Source organism: Lepidochelys kempii, chromosome 1, assembly GCF_965140285.1.
Source record: "Lepidochelys kempii isolate rLepKem1 chromosome 1, rLepKem1.hap1, whole genome shotgun sequence".
NCBI classification, from domain to species: Eukaryota; Metazoa; Chordata; order Testudines; family Cheloniidae; genus Lepidochelys; species Lepidochelys kempii.
Window position 1 is genome coordinate 151,508,010 of NC_136380.1, and position 24,749 is coordinate 151,532,758.

The 24,749-nt window shown below is 40.1% G+C and overlaps 1 protein-coding gene across 1 annotated transcript in view; it reads right to left on the reverse strand.

The window, feature by feature from the left end:
• Positions 1-24,749, reverse strand: part of CFAP47 (cilia and flagella associated protein 47) — a 643,435-nt gene that overhangs the window by 232,271 nt on the left and 386,415 nt on the right. The window contains exon 50 of the mRNA XM_073358068.2: positions 21,257-21,394. Within this exon, the coding sequence (XP_073214169.2) occupies positions 21,257-21,394 (138 nt within the window). The remainder of the gene's footprint in view (positions 1-21,256; positions 21,395-24,749) is intronic.

Here is a 24,749-nt window from a genome sequence, read left to right on the forward strand (position 1 = left end):
CAAAGGATGGATACTGGCGCACGCAGTTTAATTGTGGAAGTAGCTTGCTAGATGTCCCTGGGAGCCTGAAAGGCTGCCTGACTGCTCCTCCAGACTGTCTAGCTCCCAAATAAGTACTGTACCAGTCTTACTTAGTACTTAGTAAATCAGGATCATTTTGAACATGGGAAGGGATTTCTCACTTATCCTTCTGTCATCTCAGGAAGGTGCAGTTTCCTGGGGAGTGGAAACCACATGGGCCTCTGCTTTGGGCACAGGCTACCTAATGCTCCTAAGACTTTAATCTGGAGCCAGCCTGTGGAACAAGAGATGGGGAGAAGGGGAAAGAGAGAGAGATCCTTTCCCACCTTTCAGAGTCTGAGGCCCATTCCCTGGCAGAGCAAGGGCTGATGATCAGAAGGCACAATTCCCATTCCACTGCTATCTGAAATCTGAGCTCCTTTCCCTGGCACAGTGAAGGTCCTTGGGCTAAAAGCCAGATAGACTCAATTTCCATTAGGGTGCAGCCTGACGCAGGGCTGCACAGGAGGCACAGGCTTTTCTGTATGCCCAGACTGCTACAAGGTGGGTGAGGGGCAGTAAGCATGGTATAGACTAGAGCACTGTGAGAGAGACTCTGTGAAGGAGAATAACTCAGCAGCAAACACTCCCTCAAAGGGAGAAAGGAGAGGAGTTTTTTTTACCCCTGATTTTCACCCTACTTGCTCATTAACAATCCTAATTGCTGCCTGACAAAGGACACACTTGATTTTGCCTTTTTGGGACCCCGTGTCCCTGGGGTTTGCAGAACTTGCCCTTGAGTATCGTGAGAATCCCCCAATTCAGAGCAGGAAAAAGGGAGCTGTGTAGGAGCCTTGCTTCTTTCCCGAGACAGCTGAGGACCCACTTCAGTATCTGGCAGAAGATGCTGCCTTTCAGGAGTTTTTCTCCACTCCAGCTCAGTTCTGTTGCAGGACTTACGCCCTGAGCTAGTGGATAGCTTCCTCCTTGTCCTTAGACGGTCTCCCTGAAAACACAGATGCTCCTAATTGGGCTTTTCTGGGTTGGAGTCATAGCTACTCAGGGCAGGGTGGGGAGCCAAAATACCAATCCAAATTTGAGCCCTGTACAAGGTTTTCTAGCTGGCAACAGGCAGGGCATAATTCACCCTCTATAAATGCTGCCTTATTTAGGGAACACTGCTTAGTTAGACTGAAGCTGGGTATTTGCAGGACAGTTCTGCCATGCCTGAGTGGGGGCAGAGGAGTCTGCAGCAGCAAATACAGAAACCAGCATGCTGCTACTTTTCCAGTCCAGGAGAGGAGGAGGAGGAAGGTTAAAAGCCACAACTGCACAAAAACAAATAAAAAAAAAGGTTTTGAAACAAAATGGTCAGGAGAAACCAAACCATCAACTTGTCCCACTGCTGGAAGCAGAAAATCTAGTGGCTTCAGCTGAAGGGCGGAACTTAGTCCTGAAGCCTCCAGCAACAGCACTGGACTATTCAGAATTCCAGGTGGGGAGATTAGCCCATTGGTAATGAATGAACAGAGAAGCTGTTTAAGAGAAAGGGAAAAAATTGACATAGATAAGGAACATCCCAGCAAACAACTCAAACACAAGAGCCAGGTTTTTATCTGCGAAGAAGCTATCTGCTTGGTGCCAGCAAAGTTACACAGCTGTTTTGCCAAGGATGAGGAGAGAGAGATCAAAAGACACTGACCAGTTAAAGGATTTGCCCTGCAGAAATGGAGGGGAAGAAAAGGACATACACTGCCTGAGGCTGACACACAGCTTGACAGAGATACAAAGAGATGGTCTGAAGATGCAAACTAACCCTTAGAGTCAAAAGAAGGGGTCTGGAATAAGTTGGACCTACCTATGCTATGGATAGAGGGGTTAAGCTTACGTAAGACAAATGGAATACAGGATTCTATGGTTTTAACTCACTTTCCTCAATGCAGTGTTCCCCATTGGCAAATAAATACTACTTTGTTTTGAAAAAGCTGTTTCTGTGTCACAGCAAATTCAATCCATTACAGGTTCCTAGAGGAAAAGGGCTTATAGGTGCCCAACCCAGTTGGGTCTGTCATATTAACACGGTAGGTAACCAGAGGAGCTGCAGCCCAGAAATGCAGTCCAAGAGTGGAAGGTGCACACAACAAGGCCTGTCACCTGAAAGTGCAGCTCACCCCCTAACAACTACAAATTAAGGTTGCTTGAAAAAAGAAAAAAAGGGTTTGCATATTCCCTTGTTAAACTGGCTACGAATCAGCTCAGTGTCAAATACAAAGAATTTTCACACACACGCAAATATTTGAGATCTATGGGACTTGATAGGATGACTGTGTTTCACAAGAGTTTGGCTTATATAGTTTATTTGTTGTTTCAGCTACAGGCCACCTGAGCAAGCAAAATGCATATCCCAGGCATTTTAATCAGATAAGAAAATTCCCTAATGTATTTATATGCAAATGAAATCCTATATGGTATGACTGCCAAAAGCATGCAGATATACAGGTTTACAAATGGAGTGACTGATTTATGGTTATGGCAGACATAACATTACCAATTTCAAGAGCATACCAATACATAAACACCTGCTGCAGAAAAGATTCAACCTAGAGCTTAGAAGCAGCACATGGGAGGTTTACATTGCTAACAGTTACAGTCTTTTTAATTAATAATTTAACATGGACAATTACACTCAGTTTCAATAGATTCTCACTGCACACAGTCTATGCCCAACAAAATTCTACATGGATTGCAGGTCCATAAAACATCACTGGGTCTGAATTGCTTCTGTACATTATGTTGGTTTAATACCAGAATAAAACTGTTCAAATGAATTATATAATGAATCACAAAAGGCACAAGAAAATTCAAAACACTTTAAAAAGAATTTGAATGCTGTACTGAAGCACACAGTAATTGAACACTATTTTCAACACAAAGGAATCATTTTCAATCATTTATGTTATACATCTGAACCACCCCAAAACCATATCTGCACTGAGTATCTTGTATTAGAAGCCATAAACATAGTTACAAAATGCTAACAAATGGAAACCAGTTGGCTGGTTACGTTATTCAAAAATGTATGCAGAGTTTACACAAAGATTACTTGTAATTGCTTACCCAGGCTACATCTTCCTCTAAACAATCTGGCGGGTGTGGGAGGGAAGAGAGACAGTGAAAACAAATTAATTGTGCTTATGGACTTAGAACACAATATTTCTGAAAATTCGGTGTGTAGGTTAGACTCACATACATGTAATCTTGACTACACAATCTAAATTTATGATGCAGATAAATCAAGATGATGATCTTGACAGTATCAGTGGTTAATGTATTTGCTTATATCAATTAGTTTTAAAGACTGACAACTAATAAACTCATGAATGCTTTCTTTCAATATTAGAAGGCAAGTTAATAATCATACATCTGCAGCCAATGCGTACATTTTAGTCTCCACTTGTGCATAAGTTTCTGTATGATTCATTTAGAATATAATGAATTCTAGAATTTCAGTGTAGAATTTCATTCTAAATCATCTCTGTGCTTAAAAATTGTCATTGTATCCTCATCACAGTCACACCCTAAAGTTGAGGAAAAATTAAAGGTATTTTACCTGTGTCAAGGTTCCTCCCCCACTCTGAACTCTAGGGTACAGATGTGGGGACCTGCATGAAAAACCTCCTAAGCTTATCTTTACCAGCTTAGGTCAAAACTTCCCCAAGGTACAAAATATTCCACCCGTTGTCCTTGGACTGGCCGCTACCACCACCAAACTAATATTGGTTACTGGGGAAGAGCTGTTTGGACGCGTCCTTCCCCCCAAAATACTTCCCAAAACCTTGCACCCCACTTCCTGGACAAGGTTTGGTAAAAAGCCTCACCAATTTGCCTAGGTGACTACAGACCCAGACCCTTGGATCTTAAGAACAATGAACAATCCTCCCAATACTTGCACCCCTCCTTTCCTGGGAAATGTTGGATAAAAAGCCTCACCAATTTGCATAGGTGACCACAGACCCAAACCCTTGGATCTGAGAACAATGAAAAAGCATTCAGTTTTCTTACAAGAAGACTTTTAATAAAAATAGAAGTAAATAGAAATAAAGAAATCCCCCCTGTAAAATCAGGATGGTAGATATCTTACAGGGTAATTAGATTCAAAAACATAGAGAACCCCTCTAGGCAAAACCTTAAGTTACAAAAAAGATACACAGACAGAAATAGTTATTCTATTCAGCACAATTCTTTTCTCAGCCATTTAAAGAAATCATAATCTAACACATACCTAGCTAGATTACTTACTAAAAGTTCTAAGACTCCATTCCTGATCTATCCCCGACAAAGACCAGCATATAGACAGACACACAGACCCTTTGTTTCTCTCCCTCCTCCCAGCTTTTGAAAGTATCTTGTCTCCTCATTGGTCATTTTGGTCAGGTGCCAGCGAGGTTACCTTTAGCTTCTTAACCCTTTACAGGTGAGAGGAGCTTTCCCCTGGCCAGGAGGGATTTCAAAGGGGTTTACCCTTCCCTTTATATTTATGACAACCTGAAATTAGAATTCTTAGAAATTTTCCACCCCAAATATACGGTGTTTAGATATAAGAACCTGGAAGCCTCTAGTCTAAGGTCTGAAAAGAAGGGGTGTGTTGATACATAAATTCTGGCAGGAAACCATCTTTAAATATGTAACATTTCCAAACAACACCTCAATTCCTTAATCCACCAATCCAGAAACCTGCTTTTTCTAAAGACAGTGCGGAAAAGGGTGTATGAATCTGTGAAGAACATAAATTGCAAGAATTCCAATTTCAGGTAATAAACGTATTTTTATCCTACTGGGACTAAAGAGTAGTACCTGCCATTGAAGGAGAGCTGGCTGAGAGAAACATTAAATTTTAAAAAAGAGTGAAGAAAAGCTTTGCCAAAGTGTATGTCTGGCCTAATTGCTGAGTCAAGACAATATTGTTTATAATAAGTGTAGGCAAGCTCCAACGGGGTCTGTCTTTTTGAGGGTACACCTTACAAGCTCTCAGAAGTTAAACACTTGGCAAAATGATAAGAGAATATAATGCATTCTAAATAATGACTGTAGCTGGACAGAAGATATTTTGAAACAGACTACTCCTTGATGTAAGTCAAAATGAGCCAAGAATATGTGCAAAATTATTCTGTCCTATCAAAATAAACATTTTGAATCTGATTCCTTCCAAGATGTCAAATTCTACCTTGGGCATGAACATTAGGCCCTCTTTTAACATACCAGCTCTCCAGATTCTGTGCTATGGCTGGCTTGTGGAGAGTGGGGCTCCAAGGAGAGAGGCAGGCTTGCAATAGCACACAACTTTTGCTCAGTATGGCAGGAACAGCTTGACCCCATCTTCTGTCCTCTCCCCCTCTGATGCCAGATAGCTTCAAAAGGTCAAGGTGGGTTGCAAGGACTAAACTAGGCATTTCCTCCATCTACACCTAGAGGTATTGGATGCAAGATTGGAGTCCCCCTTGAAACAGCTGCTGAGGTTGCCGTGGTAATGGCCACATTTAAAGAGGCCTGGAAGTACTAGCAATTTTTGGCCAGCTTATGAAGCTAATGTTTACTGCCTAGAGCAAGTCATCTCCCTTCACTGTGCCTCAGTATCTCCATTGATAAAATGGGATAATGATATTTACCTACTTTGCAAAGCACTTCTGAGATCTACTGATGAAAAGCACTATGTAAGAGTTATGTATTAGGTATTATTATGATACCACAGTGTACAGGGTCAGCCTCAAAGCCTTAAAGATTGTTGGGCAGACTAGTGAAATGATTCTTTGGGTTACTCCCAAAGAGTCACTGATTCACTTTATATTGAAAAAGTGTCTGTGTATGTTTGCAAGTGACATCTTGAAGTCCTCCCAGTCTCCTGTTAAAGAAGGGAAGCCCAGCTGCATGTTGCTTTCAGTCTTAGTAATCATTCTGCATTGGTTCACATTTTCCAGGCTCTCACACAGAGAAAAGAGCTAGAGACTAATTTTTAAAAATAACGAAAGTTGAGATTTTTTTTTTTTAAACAGATCAAAAGCTGGCTGTCTTAACAAGGAGCCTGCACCAACCCACACCTGCACATCAGTGGTGCAGAAATAGATCCATCTTGCTTTGGTCTAAATCAGAGAAGAGAGGATCTGGCTTAAGGGTTCTAGTAACTGGCTTTTTCTGCAGAGGTGACAGTTGTTAAAACTGCTTTTTGAACAAATGGATGAAGGAGAAAAATAATGACAAGGTTAAAGAGAAAGATCAATCAGCTTGTTCTAGACTAGAATGGATGCTGAATGGTAGTTGGTAGGTTGACCCAGCATAAATATGAAGCAAATCTTTATTTCTGAAACTGTTTCTCTTTGTCCTGTCGTGATAGCTATGATGTAATTTATAGAATGTGACCAGGTAGATACATATATAAAGTATCCCTTCTGTCAGGATAAATGTAAGCAGTTAAACACATTTTTAGAGTGAGATAGCAGACTTCAATCACCCTGACATCTGCTGGGAGAACGATACAGCAGTGCACAGACAGACAATCTACAAAGTTTTTGGAGAGTGTTGGGGATAACTTCCTGGTGCAAGTGCTGGAGGAACCAACTGGGGCCGTGCTCCTCTTGACCTGCTGCTCACAAACAGGGCAGATTTGGTAGGGGAAGTAGAAATGGGTGGCAACCTGGGCAGCAGTGACCATGAGATGGTCGAGTTCAGAATCCTGACAAATGGAAGAAAGGAGAGCAACACAATATGGACTTTGGACTTCAGAAAAGCAGACTGACTCCCGCAGGGAACTGATAGGCAGGATCCCCTGGGAGGCTAATATGAGGGGGAAAGGAGTCCAGGAGAGCTTGCTGTATTTTAAAGAAGAGTTATTGAGGGTGCAGGAACAAACCATCCTGATGTCCACAAACAATAGTAAATATGGCAGGTGACCAGCTTGGTTTAACAGAGAAATCTTCGGTGAGCTTAAACTCAAAAAGGAAGCTTACAAGAAGGGGAAACCTGGACAGATGACTAGGTAGGAGTATAAAAATATTGCTCAAGCATGCAGAGGTGTAATCAGGAAGGGCAAAGCACAATTGGAGTTGCAGGTAGCAAGGGATGTGAAGGGTAACAAGAAGGGTTTCTACAGGTAAAGAAGGTGGTCAGGGAAAGTGTGGGACCCTTACTGAATGGGGGAGGCAACCTAGTGATAGATGATGTGAAAAAAGCTGAAGTACTCACTGCTTTTTTTGCCTCGTCTTCACAGACAAGGTCAGCTCCCAGACTGCTGCACTGGGCAACACAGTATGGGGAGGAGGTAAGCAACCCTCAGTGGTGAAAGAACAGGTTAAGAACAGGTTAAGAAGTTTAGAACTGCTCATGCGCAAGTACATGTGGCCAGATCTAATACATCCGAGGGTGCTGACGGAGTTGGCTGATGTGATTGCAGAACCACTGGCCATTATCTTTGAAAACTTGTGGTGATCGGGGGAGGTCCCAGACGATTGGAAAAAGGCAAATATAGTGCCCATATTTTAAAAAGGAAAGAAGGAGAATCTGGGGAACTACAGCTGGTCAGCCTCACCTCAGTCCCTGGGAAAATCATGGAGCAGGTCTTCAAGGAATCCATTTTGAAGCACTTGGAGGAGAGGAAGGTGATCAGGAACAGTCAACATGGATTCTCCAAGGGCAAGTCATGCCTGGCCAACCTGATTGCCTTCTAAGATGAGATAACTGGCTCCATGGATATGGGGAAAGTGGTGGACATGATATATTTTGACTTTAGCAAAGCTTTTGATATGGTCTCCCTCAGTATGATTGCCAGCAAGATAAAATGTATGTATTGGATGAATAGACTATAAGGTGGATAGAATGCTGGCTGGATCATCGGACTCAATGGGTAGTGATCAACAGCTCGATATCTAGTTGGCAGCCAGTATCAAGTGGAGTGCCCCAGGGGTCAGTCCTGCGGCTGGTTTTGTTCAACATCTTCATTAATGATCTGGAGGATGGTGTGGATTGCACCCTCAGCAAGTTGGCGAATGACACTAAGCTGGGGGGAGAGGTAGATACGCTGGAGGGTAGGGATAGGGTTCAGAGTGACCTAGACAAATTGGAGGATTGGGCCAAAAGAAATCTGATGAGGTTCAACAAGGACAAGTGCAGAGTCCTGCACTTAGGATGGAAGAATCCCATGCACTGCTACAGCCTGGGGACCGATTGGCTAAGCGGCAGTTCTACAGAAAAGGACCTGGGGATTACAGTGGATGAGAAGCTGAATATGAGTCAGTGTGCCCTTGTTGCCAAGAAGGCTAACGGCATATTGGGCTGCATTAGTAGAAGCATTGCAGCAGATCGAGGGAAGTGATTACCACCCTCTATTCAGCACTGGTGAGGCCACATCTGAAGTACTGCATCCAATTTTGGGCCCCCCACTACAGAAAGCATGTGGACAAATTGGAGAGAGTCCAGCGGAGGGCAACGAAAATGATTAGGGGGCTGGGGCACATGGTTTACGAGAAAAGGCTGAGGGAACTGGTCTTATTTAGTCTGCGGAAGAGAACCGTGAGTGGGGATTTGATAGCAGCCTTCAACTACCTGAAGTGGGGTTCCAAAGAGGATGGAGATAAGCTGTTGTCAGTGGTGGCAGATGACAGAACAAGGACAATGGTCTCAAGTTGCAGTGGAGGAGGTCTAGGTTGGATATTAGGAAACACTTTTAGTAGGAGGGTGGTGAAACACTGGAATGGGTTACCTAGGGAGGTGGTGGAATCTCCATCCTTAGAGGGTTTCAAGGCCCGAGTTTGACAAAGCCCTGGCTGGGATGATTTAATTGGAGTTGGTCCTGCTCTGAGCAGGGGGTTGGACTAGATGACCTCCTGAGGTCTCTTCCAACCCTAATCTTCTATGATTCTAATCATTACAAGCCTCCTCCATCCAAAACATGAACCACATGCAAGATCAGCTGGAAACTGAGCTATGTGGGTGGAGGGTTTTTTCTGCAGACTAAATGCAAACGCAAGAGGCTGGATACTGCTTCCCATGGGAAGTGTGTCTGTCAGCAGAAGTACCCAGAGGCAGACAGAAGAAAGCCAAGCAGACAGCAAACATGGCCATGACAGAAAGCAAACAGATGGACTTTTTTGGGAAGCATGCTGAATGGAAAGAGGTTTGGAACTGTGAGATATGAAACTGCCTACTGTTGGACTCCTATTGATTCAAGGAAGCAGGATTTTGCCTATTGTCTTTGTAAATAAAACACAATTGCAGCTAAGAAATACCTGGCTCCATCATCAATTTCTCTTCCTAAAGGAAACAACCCACAAGACCCTGACTATTGACTCACCAATCACATCAAAAGGAGTAACAATTATATTTTGGCCTATTAACCCCTAATAGATTTGGACTCTGGCTATCAGCAAGTGCACCCCTCTTCCTACGTGAAATCGCAGCAGATCAGTGCAGCAGAGGTGCTTTAACCATGAGGGAACAACTGGCAAGGAGTCCATAGTGAAACACCTTCAACTCTGGAACTTGATTCCAGTCTTGTCCAACAAAAAACAAGTCTAGTCATCTTTAGCATGTTGCAAAGTCCATATGTTTTCTCAGGCTTTTTAAGAAGAGAGTTAGAAAGAGATATGTGGGTCGATAAGGGATTGTCATAGGCTGGTACTGCCTGCAGCACTCCTGAGGCATGCTGCAACAGAACAGGCACACCTGCATCAGTTTCCCTCCTTCAGGACCCATAGTAAATCCTTTTCAGATCCTCTTGCTTCAGGAATGCCCTCCTTGGGGCTATTTTGTTACAGAAATATAGTGTAAATATCCCGTTGCAAAACATAGTCCATTTTTCATGCCCAGTGTATCTAGTCCATAAAAAAAAAAACCCACCAAATCCTCCTGTCCATCTACATAGCATATACCACATTCCAGTATTGCCACAACCTAGGCTCTTCTTTGGTCCTGTCCTGTCTTTTTACCAGGGCAGGCAGCACAGCTCTTCCTGCTGGAGTGCAACTCGCTTCTTCCCATTGGAATCCCTGCCCCCATCCCTGCACTGGGAGTTCATCATCACCAGGGGATCATCCCTTAGCCCCTCAGCTCTCTCCAGCCATCTGGCTCCAACTCTCCAGAATAAAGATGTCAGTGGGTAAACACTCCATCGCCTTCAGACTTCTCTGGCCCTCAGGTTCGGCCCTCCAGCTTAGATGTCAGAAGGCAACTCTCTCTGCAGGGCTCTGGACTTTAGCTCTCTCTAGCCCTCTGGATTTGGCTCTTTGGCTTAGTAGGCCAACCAACTAACTCCTCTTGCTTCTCTGCTCTTTAACCTTTCTCTAGGAACCACCAACAGTTTCCTTCAGGGACATCCTGCCCTCTCCTGGTCTCTGGCAGCTCTCACCTGCCATTCTCTCACTCCCAGGCTACTCTTATCTTATCTTGAGGACTCTCCACTGTCTCTATCTCTCCCCATTTATATGGCCCAGATGTCTTCTTTTAACCCCACTTGGAAGCCAACTGATGAGTCACCAGTGCACTGGATCCTGCGCTGTCCTAAAGGGATCAGTCAACCTGTGACAGGGTTGCTGATAATTCTTATGAGTCCTTCCCTGCCCCGTATAAAAGTCCCTTAGGCAAAAAAGAGAAGACATTTCAGAGAAACAGGAGAAGCTAAAAGGACAGGAAAACAGCTAAGGTAACTAGATAGAGCAGAAATCCCAGAACAAGTTGTACTGTAAAAGGCAATTAATTAAATTAACATTATTACTGGAAAATCAAAAGAAAAACAGATTTTTAATTATTAGCTAATAAAGGACAAAAAAGAGGAGAAACAAAGTGTGTGATAAGGGTGCGGTAAACAGAGTACATTCTTCCTGACCCCAACGAGTGATCAAGGGAGCATGGCATTAAACATTGATCTCTTATGGATCTTCTTAAGTAAGTGTTATAAGGTGTCCAGAATCATGGTGACCACATCACATAAATGTTTAAAATAAATCAAAATAATAAAAAAGTCATTACAAAATGGTTAGAGTTGCTACACACAGAACTTTTCAGAGCCAAAGTCATAAAAGCAAGGAAATGAAAAGTTAAGCCACTTAATAGTATGTACCATACCCTCTACTCCTCCATCTACCTTACCATTATCACAAACACTATACACCTGAGACCAGGCACCACAATCTTCACTCTGCAGATATCTCTTTAACAAATATTTTCCCAAGTACTAGAAGTTGTAGATGTGTAGCGCAGTAGCTGGTTGTGTTGGAAGAGGGCATTTGGTAAAGGGTTCTGTGCAGAAGGGTAGTTAAACGATGTAATGGAAAGCTAGGATAGGTTTAAGATTGTGGTTGTGGAACCCTTAGTGAAATTTCACAATAATTGGTCACCCCCTTTTACAGAAAAAAATAAAATAAAAAGAATCTGTGCCCTTTTTTGGCCCATGTTAGAAAGCAGTCCTAACTATAAAGTCCCTATTAAGCATCACCATAATAATAATTAAAGACATGAAGATTTTATTTTGAACTGTATCTACAACATCAATTTTTTTATCGTCTTTCTGAACTTTTTGTCACAGGCACAGACAGGAAAGGGATAGTCATCTAACTAACATTTCCCTCTTAAAAAGAAAAGGAGTACTTGTGGCACCTTAGAGACTAACCAGTTTATTTGAGCATAAGCTTTCGTGAACTACAGCTCACTTCATCGGATGCCTATGCTCAAATAAATTGGTTAGTCTCTAAGGTGCCACAAGTACTCCTTCTCTTTTTGCGAATACAGACTAACACAGCTGCTACTCTGAACCTGATTTCCCTCTTAAGTTACCTTTTATGTTAGCTACCATTGTCATGGTAATGACTTTCAACTGCAGTTTACAACACCTGTGAGGACTTCTCCCTGTCAACTTTGAACAAGTAAATCTATGATCATTCCTTCAATTTCCCTTTTCAGCAGCAACTTTGAATTTGTATCCATTATTCTCCAAAAATTTGGATTCAACCCAGAAGGGTTTTTTACCATCCCATTCCAATGTTGACAAATTTGCCTGTTGTCACCAACACAACATTGCCTCTGTATACAACTAACTTAACTAACTTGCCTCTGCTAAAATTCTCCATCTATTCCTTCTGTTACCTCATTGTGTGAAAGCACTTCACTTTGTGTTTCTGCTTCTCCATCTGAAAAATAGGGTTAATATTTACTGTCCTCACAGGAGTTTTGTGAGGATAAATGATGTTTTTAAAAGTCTTTGAACATGCAAAACTGCTTTTTAAATCCTAAATATAATTACAATCTTCTCTTGGAACCCCCTTATTTTGCGCTTTCCCAAGTTCCAGTTCTCCAGAGACCAGCATGTGAAGTACACTACTGCTTGCTCCGTCACTTGTACAAAGAAATAGGACCACATCTTCACTATCCTCAAACAGATCATTCATTTTTGGATCCAGTTCAAAACCATTCTCTTTGCCTTTGTCCATGGATCTGTTCTAGCCTACCTCTCTATTCATTTAATCTATCTACTCCTCTGCCTCTTCTCATCAAGCAATGACTTCCTCTCAGTTCCTTCATATAATCTCATCATTAATCCTGAGTCTTATCTACATCACTTGCATTCTTGAACAACTTTCTTTTATCAGTTTTACAGTCTCTCCATATATTTTCAAATCCCATCTGAACATATCTTTTCTGCCTTGTGTGAAACTCTTATTTTTGCTTTTCCTCCACTATTATTTTTTTCATTTTAACTTTGTAATTGTATTATTTAATTCTAGAACATGCATTTTCCATTCATTTGCATGAACTACACCATTATAAAAGTTAATTTTGTAGTACTGTGTACAGTCCATGTAAATGTAGACTGTTTTAATTTATACTTAGCTCACTTTTTCTTACTTTAAATAATACCATTAACAAAGAAAAGTATTACAATAGGCAAAGTTAAGTAAAGTAGCAGACCAAGTTGTATAAACAAAGGTTTTTAAAAGTGTATTTAAAACAACCACTTGACCTCGAGTTTTTCCTTGCTCTGAAGCCCGCTGTTAGAGAGGCACTGTGGTCTGGTCAATAGAGTACTGGACTGGGAGAAAGGAAACCTGGGTTTTGTTCCCAGCTCTGACTTACTGTATGAAGACTTGGGCACGTCACTTCACTTCTCTGAGTCTGTTTCCCTTCCCATTCTTTGTCTGTCCTGTTAGTTTAGTTTGTAAACTCTTTGGGACAGGGACTGTCTCTCACTTATGTGTATGTATAGAGCCTAGCCTACCAGAACGGGCCCTGATCTCTGCTGAGGCATGTAGGTGCTACAGAAGTATAAATAATAGTAATAGGCTGCCAACATACTTTCAGTGATTTATCTGAGGTCAATCCAGACCTTTAATTTACTTATTTTTAATAGCTGAATAGATCTAAAATGAAAAAAGTATAAAAAAAGCAAATAAATCTTCTCAGACTGCAGAATCTTCCAATCATCCTGTAAACTAAACTTTATTCTAGCTAACCTTAACTAAAACATAACTGCTACCAGTGATAAAGTATCTGTCACTTTCCAAGTAATTTCCCCCCAGAAACAGACTAAAATTATCTAAGATCAATTATTTTATTTTAAGCAAATCTTAATTTATGTTTATTAAAATCTAAAACACCATAAGAAACAAAATCTTAAGTACAAAGCTATCCTTGCAATTATAGAGAACAAAGAACTTCAATTAGAAGTAAAAACTTATCTTAATTTTTACACCTACTGTTGGCATTTGTAATGGTAACTGATTTTCAATAGACTATTCTTCTAGGATTTCACAATCTCAAAAGATTTTCCAGAAACTACTGATAATGAACTAAGGTAGCAGGTAAAATCACCTGAAAGTACCCTAATATTGTAAACAAACTTATGTGGATTATTATTGTAATGTTTCTTGTTATATGACCACCAGCAGCAACAGAAAAAACCTGCAGTTTGACAGGAATAGGAGACATTAGTGGAAAGTTTAATGCATACAATTTTCTTCAAACTCTTTGCAACAAAGCTTGAAATCAACACTTCAAAGACTCACATCTACAAAACCAACTAGATAAGAGCATTAGTAGAATTTCCTGAAAAAGCTATTTTCATTTCTTCTTTAAACTAGAGAGGCTTGCAGCATGGATATATGATAAATGAAGATAAAAATGAACCATACTTTTATATCAGTAACAAATGCTGGCATCTCTTTTCAAATTATTTTTAAAAATGTTTACTTTAAGAGCTCATTCCTGTGCCTTATGCACCAGGGACCCAATCCTGCAAATGCTTGTGCCCTAACTTAACTTTAAGCATGTGAGTAGTCTCATTCACTTTAGTGGTACTACTCAAGTGCTCAAGTTATACAAGTGCTTAAGTGTTTGCAGGATCAAGGCCTAAGTCCTATATTTGGTGCTGAGTAGTAAGATGTTTGGAGAGGATTCTGTAGAATTGCTACTACTCCACTGATGAATGCCTGTAGTCCTTACAAGCCAATCTCTGCTTACTGGCAAACCAATCTGCAGCTTGTCCACACCCAGACACTTTCATTGTTCAGTCCATATGTAACACACTTCTGGGGATACCCAGAGCTGTGGCCCACTGTGTTACCTCTCTGCCTCAGCGAAAGTGAGTTTTGCTGGAGATTAGACTGCCACATCAGTCTGCCTTCCTCATCTGCAAACTCCCCAAGGCTCTCAGTCTCACTGAGAAGGCATCAGTGAACTCCAGCCCCTAAGCTCCTCAGAGATGTTTCTCTGCAATAAGCAGCTTTTACCACTGTGCATTCACAAAAGATATTAACTTTTCTGCTCTCTTCAAGACATCACAACTTATTAACTTAATGGGGGTAAATACACCCTTCCCTTCAAGCACAACACTGAATTGGTTTACAGTAAAAGTAAAACAATTTTATTAACAAAAGAGTATGGATTAAGTGATACCAAGTCAAAGAAATAAAGGTAGAGACAGTTACAAGCAAATAAAATGTATAAACCTCTCTAAAAGTCTACAACTTGATCTATCAAGATAGTCTTTGTTCAAGATGACTTCTCTCGCCTACAGTCTCCTTTCCAGCTTTACACAGGCCAGTCTGGCCAGGACCAATCACAGATCAAATTGCTTGGTTTCTTTGTCTCCTTAAGGATAAAAATGGAGTCTTCCTCTGTTCCTTATATCCCCAAAAGGATTTCTTTGTCTTACAAGTCAGGAAGACCTTCTGGAGACTCAGCATCCTGGGTCTCTGGTGTGCAGGAGCCATGTTAATTTTCTTTCTCTTGAATTCAGGAACAGAATAACCCCCACTGGTTTAGCTTGATAGCTTTGTTTACTGCTAATATGTAAACTGGGGTAAACTAATATTCCTTTGTCTAGGACAAACCTGTTTATCACCTTTACCAAGGCTAGGCTGTCTGGTCTTAAACATGTTCTAGTAACATCATACAGAAGGAATTTGTAACTTCACATATCATGTTAATACATGCATTTTAGAATAATATTAATAAACAGTGTCTTATTAGCTTTCATATGATACCTCACAAGGCACATTCTGTACACATATTATTGCACTAATACATAGGGTGTGGATTAGGGCTAGTAATTACTATTCTGAGCTATGATTATTTTCCCCCACTAAGAAGAAGAAAAAAAGCCAACCATGTTTTTAAAATGTAAAATCAAACCCTAAATGCTTAGCAGCAGAAAAATGAGGGGGGGAATATTTGCAATATATCAAGAGACGATAGGACCGCTTCTCTATTTTTAACTGATATTTGAAGAGTCTTCTAGTCAAGAAGTCTAAGAAGAGTGCATTTTACATCCAAAGCTCTACAAAGGCAGGGGTTATCGGACTGCACAACTGCTTCCTCATCGTGTTTGAAGTTTGGGTCTGCAAGTATATGAAGGACTGCAGCTCTGTCTCTCAACTTCTTTCTGCTTATGCACAATTTCCAAAAAAAAGCCTCTAAAAAGTGATGGGTATGAAAGGCAGGGAGCACGGATCTGTATTTCTGATGTATTCAAAGAACTACATTCACTGCTAAGCAACCTTTTTTAGAGAAAGACACCACTTTTGAGGCAAAATGATATTATTAACAGAAATATAACAGTTCATTATTATAATTTAGGTTAATAAAAAGTTGCCTTTTTCTTTTCTGAATGTAAGGAGATATTTACAACAGTGTTCATGTATATGACGCTTAGAGAGTATGGTAGCTTACATGCTTCTATTTTTGCATGCAGACATTAAATAAGCATATAAACTAGACAAAGAAATTCATAGGAAAACTCTGCTTTCTGTCAACAGTTGACAGTCACCAAGATTCTCAGAGAAGATGACACCTACTTAACTATAAAATCATATTTATTTCCTACATTGTCTGTTTGCACAGATCCTGGAATGCAGCTTTATAAACTTTTATTTTGCTTCTAAAAATTTCATATTATTTCCCTTTATATACTGTTAGAAATATTTAAATAAATGCTATAGTGATTTCTGCCTTGCATAGTGTATTTGGTAGGACTCTTTCATAGCAAGTCGTAAACATGATTACTGTAGTGGGTTGTAAACGAAAGAACTATTTTGTCAGAAGACAAACAACAGTAGCCGTCTCCAAGTATACGAGGTACATCTTCTTTGTTTCAAGGCACCCAGTGTGGCATTAATATAGTCCTTATCTTATTACATTTGGGAAATATTTTATGGAAGTTTTCTTAAAACACAGTTCCACTTAAAGTAAAGTTATTTATGTATTCCTCAACTGCTTAACATTGTTTTAGCCTTGTATGAGTTGTTTATTTGCACTGTTTTGTATCTAAATGCAAGCATTTCATACAATGACTCTGACAACATTGCTATAAGAATATATGAATATTTTATGTATAAATATAGAATCAAAAAACTTTACCTTAACTGGTAACTAAAATAAGAATCCATTTGAATATAGTTATATTTATATTAATTGGGGAATAAATTTGTTGTCTTGCATGCTTGAGCAAACCATCTGACAAACTTCAAGACAAGGAGAAGCTCTCCAAAGACTGTTAAAACAAAATAATAACTCTGACTAAGTTTCAATTATTGTTTTAGAGGCTAAAAGATTTTTATATAGAAAATAGGAGTGTTTAGATAAAATTCTATTTCAGATTAAAGTCCTATTAAACAAATATGGAACTAAAGGGATATCTCAGAAATGAACTGAATAAAAGAAAGTTAGAATTTTAATTGTAGAGATCTTTTGAGAATTTCCTGCTACACAGGCAAAACAATAAAGTTATGAAATATTTACAACCTTGTTACATTTCAATTAGCAGATTGAATGTAAACTAAACTAAAGAGATTACCAAGGCCATCTCATGAAGATGTTGAGTCAATAAAAGATGACAGTGGCTGATACCGATATGGAAAATCCTGAAAGTGATGTGTCTTCCACAGTCATTGAAGCTATGTAAATAGAAGAAATAAAAGCTTTGGACGCTGGTGATCTTCTCAGTTCCCATCTCTAAACTTCCACACACTCAGGTTGCCTCATTTCACACCTTCAAATCAGCATACACAAGCAACCAAATGCAGCAGCAATAAAACAGACAACAAAGGAAGCTACAACATCAAGATGAAGCAGCCTTCCAGCCCAACACTTCTTCTGCCATATGTCTTTACCAAAACGTCAACGTGAGATCATGTTTCCCAAAATATTGTCAAGGAGTTAGATAAAAATTGTTCTTGAAATGGCATTCTAGATTTAAGATATCAACAACTTTTGTTAAATACCAGAAAGGTTAGACCGAACATGCACTCCTGAGGTGAAATGGCCAGGGCCCCACTGAAGTCAATAGCAGTTGTGAAGAGACATACTCTAACATTGGTACAAGAGAGAGGAATAGTGGAATTAGGTTTAAAAATTAAGCATCTTCATTAAATTGATTGTCTCAAGGCCACTCCTTAAAAAATGAGCCGATGGGCCTATAAGAAACATTGCTATTTTAAATGAATAATTTATTGATTGGCTTCTATTAAGAAACTGAATTAAATAGTTTTTGTTCAGATTCTTTGGACTTAGTTTATAAATGGGAATGAAATAAGTGATCTTAACAGTTTAGATTACTTTGATATAGCCAACACAATTCACTGACTTTTCCTTTGTCCATTATAAAATATTTTTGTTGTCCGGTATACTAAGGCGGGATTCGCTACTGATTTGGGGTAATAGTTTATTTCAGCCTTCATTTACCTGGGAAATGTGTTCTCCTAACCCCCCATAGCACAGCAGACACTTAAAATTGTAATCTTTGCTGGAAGCTCTCCAAAAGAGAGACATAAAAAGGAGTACTTGTGGCACCTTAGAGACTAACCAATTTATTTGAGCATGAGCTTTCGTGAGCTACAGCTCACTTCATCGGATGCATACCGTGGAAACTGCAGCAGACTTTATATACATACAGAGATCATAAAACAATACCTCCTCCCACCCCACTGTCCTGCTGGTAATAGCTTATCTAAAGTGATCATCAAGTTGGGCCATTTCCAGCACAAATCCAGGTTTTCTCACCCTCCACCCCCCACACACAAACTCACTCTCCTGCTGGTAATAGCCCATCCAAAGTGACAACTCTCTACACAATGTGCATGATAATCAAGGTGGGCCATTTCCTGCACAAATCCAGGTTCTCTCACCCCCTCACCCCCCTCCAAAAAACACACACACAAACTCACTATCCTGCTGGTAATAGCTCATCCAAAGTGACCACTCTCCAAGTTTAAATCCAAGTTTAACCAGAACGTCTGGGGGCGGGGGGGGGGGGGTAGGAAAAAACAAGGGGAAATAGGCTACCTTGCATAATGACTTAGCCACTCCCAGTCTCTATTTAAGCCTAAATTAATAGTATCCAATTTGCAAATGAATTCCAATTCAGCAGTTTCTCGCTGGAGTCTGGATTGGAAGTTTTTTTGTTTTAAGATAGCGACTTTCATGTCTGTGATTGCGTGACCAGAGAGATTGAAGTGTTCTCCGACTGGTTTATGAATGTTATAATTCTTGACATCTGATTTGTGTCCATTTATTCTTTTACGTAGAGACTGTCCAGTTTGACCAATGTAAATGGCAGAGGGGCATTGCTGGCACATGATGGCATATATCACATTGGTGGATGTGCAGGTGAACGAGCCTCTGATAGTGTGGCTGATGTTATTAGGCCCTCTGATGGTGTCCCCTGAATAGATATGTGGGCACAGTTGGCAACGGGCTTTGTTGCAAGGATAAGTTCCTGGGTTAGTGGTTCTGTTGTGTGGTATCTGAAATAACCATTGGTAATTGCTTGTTTATGTTTCTTTTACTTTTTCTCTTTCATTTTCTCCTTTATTAGGCATAATTTGCTTGACTTTAGCTCTGGTGTCCCTAACACATAAAAAGGCCACATTCAAATAATGGAGTTCATATCCTTGACGCAGTATTGAGAGAACTCATTTCTACGATATGGCCTACCATTACTTGTTTCTCTACATTATAACATTTTAGTAATTTGCAGAATATAATTAGTTGGTGCTTAACACCTTAAAACACTCCTTTTTTTGCAACACGATTTCCCGTTTGTCAATACAGACCCTCAGTTTTGGGAGGTTAACTAGCAGTAATGGAGAGGTGGGTCGGCTCTCCCAAATTAGGCATTAGATCTGACTGCCAAGTCAAGAGTAAAATGCTGCATAAACATATTAATTTAATTATAGTTTGTAGAAATGCTTATCTTGTTGACAGACATTTCTGAAATACGCAAAAGAGGATGCTTTAGATGTGGCAAAATATATTTTTAAAACATCAGGTACTGCTACGTGTTCTGATATTGATTCTCCTTTTTAACTTATCTCCATATGATTTACCTGAAATATAAGATCTGAAAATTCCACTTCTAGAACCAGGAAATCTGAGAACCAAGAGGAGCTAGTAAACACTGGGTCAGCTGGGGCTGGAGAAGGGGTCTGTAACAGAGCGCCAACTCACCAGCACGCATCTTCTGCTGGTTGTCCAGGAATTAGCTTGATTCCAGTCTTGGAGCGCCCCCTGCTGGCCGGTGTCTCCCTACCGGTACCTGCTTCCTGTGAATCCCCACTACCTGTAGCACTTCAGGCGCCACGTTCCTTCCCGACCCCGGTGCCCCTTATCTTGGGGTGCTGCCCCACAGCAGTGCCCCCACTTCCTTGTTCTCCCCTCCCATGGGAACCCCAACCCCATATACCCACCTTGCCTCAGTGGCTACTGCCATTCGTCTCTAGCCCCTTCTCTCAGGGGTAAACTGCAGTCTGTAATGAACACTCATCACTGGCAAGGGGGTCAGACATGCTGCCTTTCTAACCCCAGCTGCTTCCCTAAAGCCCTAATACCTCCCCTGGCCTTGGGAGGACCTCAGCCTGGGGACTCACCAGGCCAGAGTTCCGTTCCGTTCCGTTCCCCAGCCCAGCCCAGCCCAGCCAGGCAGCCTGCTCCTCTCTGCTTCCCAGCTGGAGCAAGAGTCCCTTCTCCCACTCTCTTAGCCTGTCCTTTTATCAGGGCCAGCTGTGCCCTAAATGGGCACAACCTCACCTGTGGCTAACTACCCAAGCAGCCTCCCTTGGCTGCTTTTAACCCCTTTCTAACCGAAGCAGGTGACCACCCCGCTACAGGGTCCCATAAATAATATCAGCCCCAAATATATGGTACCAGAAGCGAGTGTGCTCACAACTCCTACAAAATCTGTTTTCTCTGATTTGATACCAACGGCACTTACAGATCCCAAGAATGGGATTTATACTGACAATATTCAAAGAATAGTCTGTGATTTCCTATGAAACAGGTTGGTTTGATATTCTGAGACAGTATTCTCAGCAACTTTCAGGGATCCCCTTCTTTCCTGTTCTGAAACAATGTAATCACATCAATACTATTTGGTCTGCCATCAAAGAAGAATAACTTTAAAAATAAGGCAAAATGTGTTAAATAATTTTTTCTATGTTTAAGCTATCAATGTTATTTTTGGTTTTGAAAAATAGGAGACACTTGACTGCTAACAATGTTGCAAAAAGAGAGAAAAACAACAATCAAACAAAGCTTGAAGCTACATAAAAATCTTTTGAGAATCAACCAAAGGACAAGCTCTTGTACACGTATACAATAAACATTTGGCTATGCATTATTCACAGGCACGTGGCTTGGCACATCAAATATGCATTTCATTTAAAAATGAATGATGATAGAGGTTTATACAGATTGATAATGAAATTATCCATAATAATAAACATACCGGTGTTTGCTGCATCAACAGTTTGTGATGTCTCTGTTGACAATTTCTGAAGGGCCTGTTCACCATCTGTCTCCTCCGGTGAGCTGTTATGTTGAGACTGCTGTTGTTCTTCAACTTCGACAATAAATGAAATTATACCTAAAACAAATAGGTACCAGATGTTATATTAACCAGGACATTAGTTTTATAAGATTGTCTGCCAGACTTATATTAATGTTGCTGCAGCGCTGAACTAATAAAATATGAGGCAAAACCTAAATTCCAGGAGTCAGCTATCCAATTGTAATTGATTGTGATAAAGAATACATCTTTGACGAGTTCAAGTAAATGAACTCTGCTTCCAAATTCTTTTTTTTTTCTTTCTTCAAAAGGATAATTATTTTAGCAGCTTACACAAAATAATTAAAGGCCATTTGTGGCAGTTCAATACAAGACAGGACACGGCTTTAGGCAAGCAAGCAGGCTGGTCTGCTGATGGGATTGCCCCTGTCAGCTTTTCCACCTCTCTTTTATTTCTCTCCCCCCTGCGCATTACATACTCCGACCGCAAAAGGCATCAACAAAGGAAATAATATGACTTTGATTAATATTCTTATTTACCAGCCTCTATCTACTACAATCTTTGTTCTCAGGCCTTGAGCCTAGGCCAAGGAAGCTTCCCACGGTTGATGTCCTTATTTTGACTTCCCAGTGGTCCATGTTCCCATGGTCTATGTCCTTGGACAGAGCAATGTGTGCATCGCTCCTATACAACAGTCAGGGTGTGCCCTGACTGTTTCCAGGTGCATGAACGTTACATGAACTCTTCAGCCAGTAATAAGGAATGTAGGTAAGTTATCAAATATGGATAAGAGCTTTTAATAACTTTCTTTCCAATTTCATTTTTATGTATAGCTTAGAGCAGTGGTGGGCAACCTGCAGCCTACTGGGAACGGCCCACGGGAACGGCGAACCATGGCCACTAGGAGCTCTAGGCAGCCGTGCCTGCAGAGAGTCAGAGTGAACAAACTGTCTCGCGGCCTGCCAGTGGATTACCCTGACAGGCCGCATGCAGCCCATGGGCCGCAGGTTGCCCACCACTAGCTTAGATGGACTCTGATTTTTTTTTTAAATCACTGATCACAGTAATCTGGTTTTGCTGTTGCCATCCAATACACATAATTGCTTTGATTTTCCTGAGCAATTTTGTATGACTATCATACATTTTGGGGATTTAACTTGTTTTGTAATAGACTATTTAGTGACCATTAAATATCCAGAGACTGCAAAATTAGGCTTTGTTTTCTGCACTGGCAAATGACCCATTCAGTTAAAAATAAAGAATTTTATTTAATCTTAAAGAAAGTACAAGCTCCAATACGTACATGGCTACCTAAACATTTGAAAGAGCAGTTTGGAAAGACATAGGCTTTGTCACTTGCATTATATGCCTCTAAATATGCACTTTAATCAACACATCTTCTTGAAAGGACTATATATTCCTTACTAATTGACTTTTGTCACACGCAGTATTTTATTAGATTCTAGAGACACTTAAAGGTGAAACAGGTCTACCAGTTGCACTTTTAGGTTCTGCACCAATTTTTCAACTTTTAACTTGGTATATCAATCAGCATATGGCATAAGGTTTTAAAATAGATTTAATGTTTGCCTCTTGTACTTTCCATAAAAACTGTTTATTTTGTTGCATTTAGGCTTATTTTACCATACTCTATAATGAGACATTATACTCTTTAATATTCTTAGTGTTCATTTGAAATATGTTCCACAGGGAGCTTTTTTAATTGTATCTTATTAAGTGTCTGGTGCATTACATAGCTGGGCAAAATATTCATAGTAAAATTTATTTTTATTGAGTTCTTTTAGAGTTCATGAAACATTTGGGAAATTGGGGCAGCTTTATAAAATTTCCAAAGAAATTTCATTAAAAAGATTGTTGACTATTCTGATGCCTAACACTATTCTGTGGCACAATTCTGCATTTTACACTTTTCTTTTTTTCCCCTCAAATTTTGAGCTGAGTTGGTTGGTTGTAATGGATCACATCAGCCAGGTGATATTGGTCTGGTTCCCTGATTGAGTGAGCTAAACACTGGAGACTGATATTAGGTCTCCAGAGGTCAAAATGCCAGTGTAGGTTAAATCTGAGGAGGCATCATGTTACAGAGAACAAACAGTGAAAGACAGACCATCCTACTGTAAGTACAAATGTGGAAGTCTCTATTCCTGAAAGATGTCAAGAACTCTGAACAAAATTCAGTGGGAGAAAAACGTAAACATAATGTAAATGATAACTGGGTGTTGTTTAGGATTCTTTATTGTAATTTATTTATGATTTATTAGATGCCAAATACAGTGACAGTTCCTAAGTCACCAAAGCAATTCTTCATAAACAATCATCCTGGTTAACAAGGGATGTGCAAGTAGCTATTACATAATAAAATAAATAAATATCTATAACAAATGGAAAAATGGGAGATTGACAGCAATGAGTACAAACTAGCAGCTAGTTAAAAAGCTATAGCCAGTAAGATTAATGACAAGAAGAAGAAGATCTTGAAATATAATAAGGAACAAATGAAATCTTAACAATGGGATAGGTCCAATACTAGATAAAGATGGTACAATTGACAATCATGATGTAGAAAAGGCAGAAGTATTCAATAAATATTTCTGTTCTGTATTTGGAAAGTAGCAGGATCATTTTCCATGTGTTGCAAAGATAGTAAAATACTTTCTGTTCCATCAGCAACTAGATAGGATGTTAAACAGCAACTATTAAACATTTTAAAATGAGGAATGGATAACTTGCACCTAAAAGTATTAAAATAATTGGCAGAGGAGCTCTCTGAATCATTAGTGTTAATTTTTAACAAATCTTGGAACACTTAGAAAGTTCCTGAGCATTGAAATGACACTAATGTGCAATATTTAAAAAGTAAATGGGATTAGCACAGTAACTACAGGCCCATTAGACTTGACTCTGACATCAGGCAAAATCATCGAAAGATTGATATAGTTACTCTATCAGTAAGGAATTAAACAATGGAGGCATAACTAATGGCACAACACTATTTTATGGAAAGTAAGTCTCAGACTCAAAGAATATTAGGGTTGGAAAAGACCTCAGGAGGTCATTTAGCCCAATCCCCTGCTCAAAGCAGGACCAACACCAACTAAATCATCCCATCCAAGGCTTTGTCAACCCAGTCATAGAATCATAGAATCATAGAATATCAGGGTTGGAAGGGACCCCTGAAGGTCATCTAGTCCAACCCCCTGCTCGAAGCAGGACCAATTCCCAGTTAAATCATCCCAGCCAGGGCTTTGTCAAACCTGACCTTAAAAACCTCTAAGGAAGGAGATTCTACCACCTCCCTAGGTAACGCATTCCAGTGTTTCACCACCCTCTTAGTGAAAAAGTTTTTCCTAATATCCAATCTAAACCTCCCCCACTGCAACTTGAGACCGTTACTCCTCGTTCTGTCATCTG